Source organism: Scyliorhinus canicula, chromosome 3 (assembly GCF_902713615.1).
Source record: "Scyliorhinus canicula chromosome 3, sScyCan1.1, whole genome shotgun sequence".
NCBI lineage: Eukaryota > Metazoa > Chordata > Chondrichthyes > Carcharhiniformes > Scyliorhinidae > Scyliorhinus > Scyliorhinus canicula.
The window spans coordinates 174,179,189-174,190,008 of NC_052148.1; the positions used below are offsets into that span (position 1 = coordinate 174,179,189).

A 10,820-nucleotide genomic window follows, 5' to 3' on the forward strand; every position below is an offset into this window, starting at 1 on the left:
CATCACCAGCAATCCCCCCCTCCCCATCATCGCCAGCAATCCCCCCTCCCCATCATGGCCAGCAATCCCTCCTCCTCCTACCCATCATCGTCAGCAATCTCCCCCTCCCCCCACCCATCATCGTCAGCAATCTCCCCCTCCCCCCACCCATCCTCACCAGCAATCCCCCCCTCCCCCATCCATCCTCATCGGCAATCTCCCCCCCACCCCACCATCCATCCTCACCAGCAATCTCCCCCTCCCACATCCATCCTCACCAGCAATCCCCCCCTCCCCCATCCATCCTCACCAGCAATCCCCCCTCCCCCATCCATCCTCACCAGCAATCTCCCCCACCCCATCCATCATCGCCAGCAATCTCCCCCTCCCCCATCCATCCTCACCAGCAATCTCCCCCTCCCCATCCATCCTCACCAGCAATCCCCCCCTCCCCCATCCATCCTCACCAACAATCTCCCCCACCCCATCCATCATCGCCAGCAATCTCCCCCTCCCCATCCATCCTCACCAGCAATCTCCCCCTCCCCCATCCATCCTCACCAGCAATCCCCCCCTCCCCCATCCATCCTCACCAGCAATCTCCCCCACCCCATCCATCATCGTCAGGAGTCTCCCCCACCCCACCATCCATCCTCACCAGCAACCCCCCCTCCCCCCATCCATCCTCACCAGCAATCTCCCCCTCCCCGTATCCATCCTCACCAGCAATCTCCCCCTCTTCCCACCCATCATCGTCAGCAATCTCCCCCTCCCCCCACCCACCATCGTCAGCAATCTTCCCCTCCCCCTCCCCTCACCCATCATCGTCAGCAATCTCCCCCTCCCCCTCCCCCCACCCATCATCGTCAGCAATCTTGCCCCACCACCACTCTCATCGTCCATCACTGCTTTATGCCATTTAATAATATTTAAACCCATGCAAATCCACGGCCTCATTGGGTGTGAACCTAATTAGGTCACCGGTTTGAGGGGGGGGGGGTCTCTTTCTGCGATCTCCCTGGCTTAAAACCCATTATGGGCATCTCGCGAGAGTTCCTACCCATAGCGGGATTTGCACCCACAGCGAACGGGGCTGGAAAATCGTCACCCCTGTAACTATGAGTACTGTGATGATTGATGAGAATAAGTGAGTGACGGAAAAACACAGACTTTAAAGAGGAAGGGGTAAACTTCATACTCTGCACTTACTCCCAGATTCACTAGGAAGTGTTTTTTAATATTAAAACAGTATGCCAACACATTGACATGCCGGACGGGATTCTCCAGGGCCACCGCCAATGGAGGGAATCCGCTGAATCGGGGGTCGGGCCAAAAACGGGTTTCACACCAATCATGAAACCCATTCCGCCCAACCCGTCCCAATGAGCGTCCCACCCAGACCTGCTTGGAACATGTAAATAGCTCATTAGAGCTGTTTTGAATGTAATTTATGGATAGAGCGCCCAATTCACCCGGCTCGTGGGATGCTCAAACCAACTCCCTGTCCTCCCCCCTACAACCCCTGCCCCACCTCCCCCCCACCCACCCCCGTCCTGCTCCCGCAGCGGAAAGTCCTACTGCCGTGAATTGGTGCAAGTCCTTAGAAATGTCAATCTGGCGGCTTGCAGATGGGAGGTGGCAAGTGGATGGGTACCCTCCCTACAAAGGCCGCCAGGATGCCAAGTGGAGTCCTTTATGGAAGACCAAGATGAGTGAGGAGCACTGATTGGGCATTGGTGAGGTTACTATCCCTGGCTAGGGGGAATGGAGATTTACTAACATGTTCACCATTAAAACATGTCACACCTGATACATGTGAAGCCTCTGCCATCTTTAAAGTAATAAAACATCCCAAGGTGCTTCATGGGAGCATTTTCAGACAAAGGTTGGCACCATGCCACATAATGACCAATAGTTTGCTAAAAAAGATAAGTTTTATTGAATACGTGAGAGAAGGAAATAAGTCAAGAGGCAATTAGGTTTAGGCGGGGGGGGGGGGGGGGGGTGGTGGGGGGTGGGGGGGGGAGGATTCCACAGCTCAGGCCTTTGGAACTAATGTTACGACACCCTGCCCTGGTGCGCGATTGATTCCAGCTCCACTGATCCCGGAGTCCCAAATCAAGTGAATTAACCAATAATTCATTTAAAATTCGCAGAATCTTAGGCCCTTTGGCTGCTCAATATGTTATAGCCACCCGGATTGTAACTTCAACACAATAGCTGTTTATTTCTAACAGAAACAAAGTTGAAATATGCAATAATTACAACAAGATAACGGCCAGCTAATCTATTCCCCCCCCCCCCCCCCCCCCGCCCAACGTCTACCATCCCACCCACCGCCCAAACACATGCAAGACAAACAAAGACAGAGAGGGAGGGATAAAAATTAGAAAAATTAAGATGAAAAGAAAGATGAGTGTTTTGCTTTCGATGTTGGAGTCCTCAAAGCAGGCTGTCCTTCCTGGATGCTTAGGGTTGGAAGCCACCCGGTGTGCTGCTAGAGATCTCCAGGCAGGAGTATTCAGACAGTACCCCAGACAGTAGGATTTGCTCTGGAGATGCACTTCAACTTTTATTAACCTGCACCTTCACTCAAAGGAAACTCGGGCCTGTTAAATTTTTTACATTTTCTTTGCCTCCCCTCAACCCAGTTCTCAGTCTGAGTTAGTTTCTTGGTTTAGTTCCTTGGTTTCCAAGTTCACTAGAATGTCCTCTAGCTTTACTGAGGGAAGAGCAGAATTCCCCACACGAGATTTTCAGAGGGGTTTAAAACATCAGCGAGAAAATGAGAGTAGCCATCCCCAGCTTTGATCCCAGAAACAAAATTGAAAGAGAAAACACAGTCTCACAGAGGATGGAACATTCCAGAGAAAACCCGACCAACCAGCACGATCCATTGACAAAGCCCGACAATTCAAAACAGTCCACTGACTGATAACCAAGTATAACAAGGTGCATCAGCACTGATCTCACTAGAACTCATCTGAAAGATAAATACATCCTTACAACCTGCCTTGCATTAGGTCATAGGTCAATCCTCAGTTTACCAGCCATTTGAATTAAAGGTAATGACCATCTTAAAGGCATAGGCATATTAATTGTCCTTGTACAAAAATTGAAACAGCAGAATACTAGAAATTAAAAGGGAAAAAAACACGGGACAAAAAGAGATTAACAGGAGGATCATTAAACTAAAGGCACTGCCACCAAGGTTAGAGCAATTAAAATTGAGGATGCTCAACAGGCCGGAAGCCTAGGAATACAGATATCCTGGAGCGATGTGAGTGTGGAGGAAATAAGAGAGATGGGGAGGGATTAGTCCGTGGTGCAATTTGAAAACATGGCTGAGAGTTTTAAAATCATGGAATTTCCTAAGCAGGATCCAGATACCTAAGGGAGCCCAGGTGGTATCATTCCTGCACCAAGGATATGGCCCGGATGAGCCCTGCCCTTAGGTGGGGTGCAGGGGGCTCGAGGAACTCTCATTGTGGTGAGAGGAGAAGGAGACTCAGTGTGTGTTACAACACAACATGCAGAGTTGTGGATTATCCCAATTTAGGGAGGGTAGAAAGTGGGACACATATTACATTGGCGATTGACTGGCTTGTTTAGAGCTCATTCACTTTCCTTTGTTTTAAACCTCACAGGCATTCAGTTATTACGGGTGTGATCTATCGATCGACTGGGGACACAGCGAGGCCTGTAAATCCCATTTACTGACCTCGTAACACAAGGTGCCACAATCTGGAACCCTCCCATTGTAGACGGCACCCAAATTTGCATATTCAAGTGAGCAGTTAGTCTCACTTTAATATGTCTATGCCGGGTCTACCAAACGGCCTCACCTTGGAGACCCCAGGCATTTTAGCACTGGTTTCCCCAAACGTGGACCAGAAATACAGGTACTTGAGGTAGTCTCCTAGGCGACCATGGGCCCCTGCATGGTTGGGCAGGGTGGTACCTTGGCATTATGGCACTGCCACCTGTGTGCCACCTGGCACTGCCAGGCTACACATGTGACACTACCAGGCTGTCAGTGCCCCGGTGGCATCATTCCTGCACCAAGGATGTGACCCTTATGAGGTCAGGTGCAGGGGGCTCGAGGAACCCTCATTGGTAAGTTGGGGCGTTGGTCGGGTCAGGAGACCATGATGGAGGGTCGAGAGATTGAAGTACCATTTAAAAATGGCACCCTGATCTGTTCCTGCTCATTAGTGCAGGAAATGGGACTAAGTGCAGCCTTAGCGGGGCGTTCCTCACAGAGGTCAGGAAATGAAGCAGAATCCCATTTCATAGTGGGCCGATCTCTGTGCTACTAACGTTGGGAATCACCCAGCTAAACGTGCTTGACATGGGACTCGTTCGTTTCCCGTTAAATCGCGCCCTACAGGTATGAGGTACCTGAAAAATTGATCTACGAAGAAGAGGTTAAATAGCCTTCTGGTGACATGATTATCTGCTGTTTCTTTGATCGCATTGTTGTTCTTTCAAGTTCCAGTTTCTCTATTCTACTCTTTGATTAATCAGTTAAAGCAATGTGCTTCTATTTTTGCTTTCCCAGATCAACACTTCTAACCAGGGTTTAGTGTGGACATAAACCACTCTGTAGCTGGTCCCAAACCGAAAGATGTTAGAAATACCTGGCCTCTGAAGACAAGACACTTGGATGTACAGTAGTCTAGAACCCCCGTGACAGCACCAAGGAGGATTCACCTCAGTGAGATCAAGACAAGACATTGTCCATATTTCATCGATCTCAGATCAGATTCAAATGTGTCTTTTTGTTTTTGTACAGCTTGGTGTTAGCTAATTCATTCTGAATTGAACTTGGGAGAGTGTGCTCCTGACTGCACACCTCAGTATTAACTCTCACGTTGTGGACGCCACTCCGGGGTTTGCAGCTGGCTATTTATTCTCTGCTGCTTCCGGCAGAAACTCAGAACTTGGTGCTGGACTCCACCTGGTCTACTGATTATTGGAATTCAAACTGAACCCTGAGTTGGCTGCTGGTTAGCCAACTCAGTATTCTGGATTCTGGAAAAAAAGGATTGCTAATATAATGATGTTCACGATCACAGAAATATAGGACTGGAATGCAATAGATTTGTGTCATATGGGAAGCAAGTTCTATCCATGACTAAATTGTTTACATAGAACACTTTATAAACATTCCGCATTGCAGCATGAAACACATCTGTATGGCTTTTAATATATTCTGAGATTTGAAGTAACACGAAAGGACGGAGTTGGTAGAATGCATTATTTTGCCACGTGTAAGAACTAAAGAGCATTTTAGTTGCTTTTAGAAGATGTTTGGTAGTTTTCACACACTTACACTAAAACACTGTCACAAAAACAATGTTGTACCTTATCAGCAGCAGTAACACAGGGCCTCGTTCTGCAGGGCGACTTGCAAGTTCATTGATGAAATTGTAGGTGGTCAGTCAGCCTACAAAATGCACTCTTCTGTGAGTCACACTAGGATTGTGCAATACCTTGTTTTGTTAGACATCTTTGACTCACTTTCAGTAGATGTAAGCACTTAAACATATTCATTCCAGATGTGTCACGAAAAACATCACAAGACTAAAAAAAAATAGATGTGGTTCAGAAACGTTTAAATGCCAGTGATTTCCTAATGGGGCTGACAAGATAATGTACTTGTTTTTGTAAGCTATTTGAATGAAGGCTGAAATTTTGCAGGCGCTTTGTCCTGCCATTATCCTTTTTGTGTTTTTTTTAAAGTATAAGAACAGTCACAATATTGTGGTTAACTTATCTATGTATATAATTTGTACTTTTATGTGTACATTGTAATGTATTTTACATGTCAAAATTGCTTAGAAGTGATTTTTTCTTAATTTAAGTGATTCAAATGGAACTTTTGTAAATCATGAAGGTTTTCATCTTCCACCAAGTGTAGAAATGAAGTTGTTTTATACTGGATCTTTGGCATAGCTCAACCTACAGATTACTGAAGCAATAGAGAAAGATTATTCTGGTCATGCATACCAGCTTTGACAATTATATGCAGCAGCACATAATGTTTTAGCCAGCAAATGAGTATTTGTGACTATATGTGTATCCATAGGGCAACAGTTACCCTTATTCCTACATGGCAGGTGTGTTTTCTGGGCACCCACAATCCATGTGGCACAAATTACCCACTTACGTCAACCTAATCTCCACTAGATTGACCGGAATGGGCTTCAAACCCTGACTCTGGGCGGGATTCCCCGTCCATTGATGGCAGCGGGATTCTCAGTTCCCACTGCAGTGAATGGGACATTTGGCTGAACGCCAAATTCTCTGTCCTCACCTCTGACTCAGAGTCAGGAATGCTATAACTAAACGAAAGGTGCAACCCGCCAATTGATGTTCTTGACATATTATTGTTCTTTGTGGATAGACCATAAGAGTTAGATTTTTCTCCCAAGTTTACATTAGATGAAGATATCAATACAGACATGGAGAATTGCTATGCTGAATTGACCGAACACATTACGTATGGAACAGATAGATACTGATCCAAAATTCCAAATTAAAATAACTTAAATTGGGTAATGTTGGGTTTATATGTGAGTCCTCAATTGACTTCCCTATTGTCTAGCAGATTGAATTAATGTCATATGAACCATTTTATGCTCCAATGAAGTATCCCTTTATTATGAGCATGCGTTCTTCGAGTGACAAGATCATATATTACAGAACAATCTCAGTATCTATCTCAATAGTCCTTTTAGTCATGATAACTCACGGTCCCTTTCAAACCTGGGTGAGATCTTCTGGCTGTTCATGCCAGTGGGGTCTTCCGGTCCCGCCATGGGTTTCGCGATGGCATGGGGCGAACTCAATGGGAAATCCCAGTGACAGCGGCAGGATCAGAAGATTCCACCACTCACCAATGGCAGGCCACCTCCCGCCGCTGACAAACATGACAAGGGGAGGCCAGAGAATCTCGGCCAATATAAAAAAATGGGGCTCCTTATTTCTTTTTACAACTAGTGGTACATTAGGGCATTGATCCTAACTTAGCTATCAGAGAGTGGAGGAGACAGTCAGTAGTAGATTTTCATACAATTTGTAGCTACTTGTTGGAATTGGAAATAATGCCTTTGTTCCCTCATAATCCAAGAAATAAACAACTGGCTCCGCTACACAAACGTTCACAGAAAAAAGTGTTTGCATTATCTTTTTATTCTCAGCAACCATTTTCCATTACTAAACTGCTATCTGGACTTCAACATTTTGGATTTACAATGTTGATGTACTTGAAAGTGTAACAAGCACCAAATGCAGGCTGTGTCGCAACCTGGAATGACTGAAAATTCCTTTGGATTTCAAAGAAACTTGTGGGAATGCTAAACTTTCAGCGACCAGCACCAGAGAAAGAAAGTGGCTGCTTTGTGTTGATGAAATACAGTGTTATTGGCACTTTTGTTTTGGCTGTGAACCAAGTATAGGCTCATCCCAAGATATTTTCTATTACTTCATCATCTGTTGCCTTTTTGCTTTTAAAGTTTGTTTAATGAATGCAGGGCATTTATGCCAAAGTGGATCACATGAACCCATACATCTCAGGCAGCACACATTTCTATTATTAAAAATAACCATGTTTTTCTCACAGAAAATGGAAGGAACAGTGGTTATGTCAAAAGGACACAGTAAAAACAGATTAAATAATAGTTCATAGGATTTTACTCAATCCTCCAGCTCCTGCATGTCATTTAAAAAAAAGCAGTGAGGGCGGCACGGTGGCGCAGTGGTTCACATTGCTGCCTACAGCGCTGAGGACCCGGGTTCAAATTCCGGCTCTGGGTCACTGTCTGTGTGGAGTTTGCACATTCTCCCCGTGTCTGCGTGGGTTTCACCCCCACAACCCAAAGATGTGCAGGGTAGGTGGATTGGCTGCACTAAATTGCCCCTTAATTGGAAAAACAAAATAATTGGGTACTCTAAAAAAAATTTTTTAAAAGCATTGAGGCAGCACGGTGGTGCAATGGTTAGCACTGCTGCCTCACGGTGCCGAGGTCCCAGGTTCGATCCCGGCTCTGGGTCACTGTCTGTGTGGAGTTTGCACATTCTCCCCGTGTCTGAGTGGGTTTTGCCCCCACAACACAAAGATCTGCAGGGTAGATGGATTGGCCAGGCTAAATTGCCCCTTAATTGGAAAAAACGAATTGGGTATTCTAAATTTATTTAAAAAACATTGCCCACAATGGGCTTAATTTAACAGTGAGGCCCCAGGAGCTGACCAAAAGGTGGGTGCGAAGGCATAAGATCAGTGGGGATGGCATGGCTGTGGCAGAAAGAAAGACTATGAGATTGGACAGACTGAGGCTTTATGTGGTATTAAATGTTTTGAAGAGTTATTCAAGAGTAAAGATATGGCATGTACAAGGAAACCAAGCTTTGTAGAAGCAATTGTATTTGGAATAGTGAGTGGATATTCCATTTGAGATTAGAGTGAGGAGTAGACCAAGAATTTTAACAAATGACAAAGTATGAATTGGTGATGTTGATTAGATTTGTGAAAACAATCTTTGGGTGAGATTTTCAATTACATTATCTGCCTTTAAGCCTCCTCGGCATAAAATGCTAAAGGAGAGTCGGACTGGTAATTGAATTTAGGAAAGAAAAAGTAATTGGGTCCTGCAAATGGCATCCGATTCTGAATATATTCTACTTTTCACACCCTGGCCAATGCTTATTGCTCAGGTGGTAAGGAAAATCTACCCCTATCTGTAAAAGATGAAAAGAAACATGATTTTCACGGCTCCATTGAAAGATTTGTTTTGGGTTTATTGTCACATGTACCGAGGTACAGTGAAAAGTATTGTTCTATATACAGTCCAGACAGATCTTTCTATACATGAAAAACATAGGACATACGATAGATACACAATGGAAGTATATAGACACAGGTACTACTCAGCAGAGCAGATGCATGGAGAGACCAGTTCAGTCCATAAGAGGGTCATTCAGGAGTCTGCTAACAGCGGGGAAGAAGCTCTTTTTGAATCTTGTTAGTGTTTGTTCTCAGACTTTTGTATCTCCAGCCCAATGGAAGAGGTTGGAAGAGAGAATAATCCAGGTGGGAGGGTCTTTGATTATGCGGCCCACTTTCCCAAGGCAGCGGGAGATGTAGACAGTCAATGGATGGGAAGATATGGGGATTAAGGTCTTCTGATAAAACTATGCCGGCACTGACAGAGAGCTGGAGATTAACACTGAGGGTGTATGACTTGATACAGGCTCACAAATGTACAATGGAATAATTCATAAAAGAATAGTGGAGTTGGTTGATGAGTAGATGGAATGAATTGACATGAAGAGCAAATTACATCGGTGATAAATTCAACAATAACATAGATTCAGTTCAGCGGACAGTGGATGCTTATGAACCTAGTTTTAATTCCTTGTTAACTTATAAATATAAGCACAATGCTAAACCATGTTAAATGTTTCAGAGATGTCGATGGTTAATTACAGTTAATTTGCAAATTGTTCCATAACAGAGCTCCAGGGACAGATTACATAGGCCAACAAGTGCACAGGTGGAATGCTTAAACGAAAAACCACAATAATGGTCTTGGATAGGTTGAAATAGCTTTTGTAGAGTTAACAATATTAGGAAGTGCAATTTTAAGAAACTAAAAGTAAAACAAAATTAAATGCAGCCACAGAGGCTGCTCTCCCCTTTGAGAGTTGACAGGTGGTGACGTAACCTGAGGGTCACCGCACCTCAGGCTGTGAAGACAGGGCCTTCATCAATCACCTCAGCCTGTATGAGAATTGAACCCACACTGTTGGCATCTCTTCGCATCACAAACCAGCTATCCAGCCAACTGAACTAACCAACCACACTGAAGGTGGATATGATCTGTCACCCTTTTAAGCAGGTGTTGAAGAAAAGGGAAAAGTGGCTTGCAAGAAGAAGAATTGAAATGATGGGAAAGATCAGCAATTAGTTCAGAGGGATGAGGGTAATGCGATGGACATGATCAAAACGAGAGATCGTGGCTGGAATGCACGAGCCATTGGGATTCTCTGTTCCTGCCGGCAGCGCACCCCCATGCTTTCCAAATGGCATGGGGTAGCTTCAATCTGAAATCTCATTGACAAGCGGCAGGATCCCGCTGTCAGTGAACGGCTTGCAGCCGAGAATCACGCGCACGGCTGGGGAACTGGAGCATTCAGCCCGATATTGGAGTGTTGGCTTCAACTAATCTGCAAGGGGAGGTGTGGTGGGGTGATGGGAATCATTTTAGCTTTTGGTGATCAGGGAATGTATTTAACAGACAAACGATTGCTCATTATACTCGAGTCAACAAAAGTTAAATTAACCTTCTAAGTGTATGCACAACTGGATGTTCATCATCATGGTTGAACAGAATGGAACAAGGGTGAACAGTTATTTACCATATTTATCACGATTCAAATTGTAGCAATAAAAATGATTCAAAAAGGTTACCTTTCTCCCAAGGGAGTTAATTTATTCGGTTAAAGCTATGACGCAGATTAATTGTACTTTAAGGAGTTGTAATTTTGTGATTTGCTGTTAATTGAGGGCATAAACCTTTCCCACATGAATACTCTTGCTAGTGGGAGTAAATATTTTGTTTATGCATTAATACACTGACTCAGTGTCAATGCTATTTTTGTTTTTCTGCAGTAAAGAATGAAATAAATTTACTTCATTCCCACGCTAAGCTAATTTTTCCCATTTAAAACACTGAGGGAACCAGCACTCCCAGTGAGCTGCAGATCAGGAGAGACTGCCAAAGGGAGGAGTCTTTCTGTGACCTGATTTTTCAGATGTCACATTAAATATGGCAATC

The 10,820-nt window shown here is 44.7% G+C and overlaps 1 protein-coding gene across 1 annotated transcript in view; it reads left to right on the forward strand.

The window, feature by feature from the left end:
• The window catches only part of rasgef1ba (RasGEF domain family, member 1Ba), a 50,331-nt gene extending 43,174 nt beyond the window's left edge, over nt 1-7,157 (forward strand). The window contains 1 exon segment of the mRNA XM_038791779.1: nt 4,541-7,157. Coding sequence (XP_038647707.1) covers nt 4,541-4,565 — 25 coding nt within the window. The 3' untranslated portion in view covers nt 4,566-7,157.
• The last annotated feature ends 3,663 nt before the right edge of the window (nt 7,158-10,820 follow it).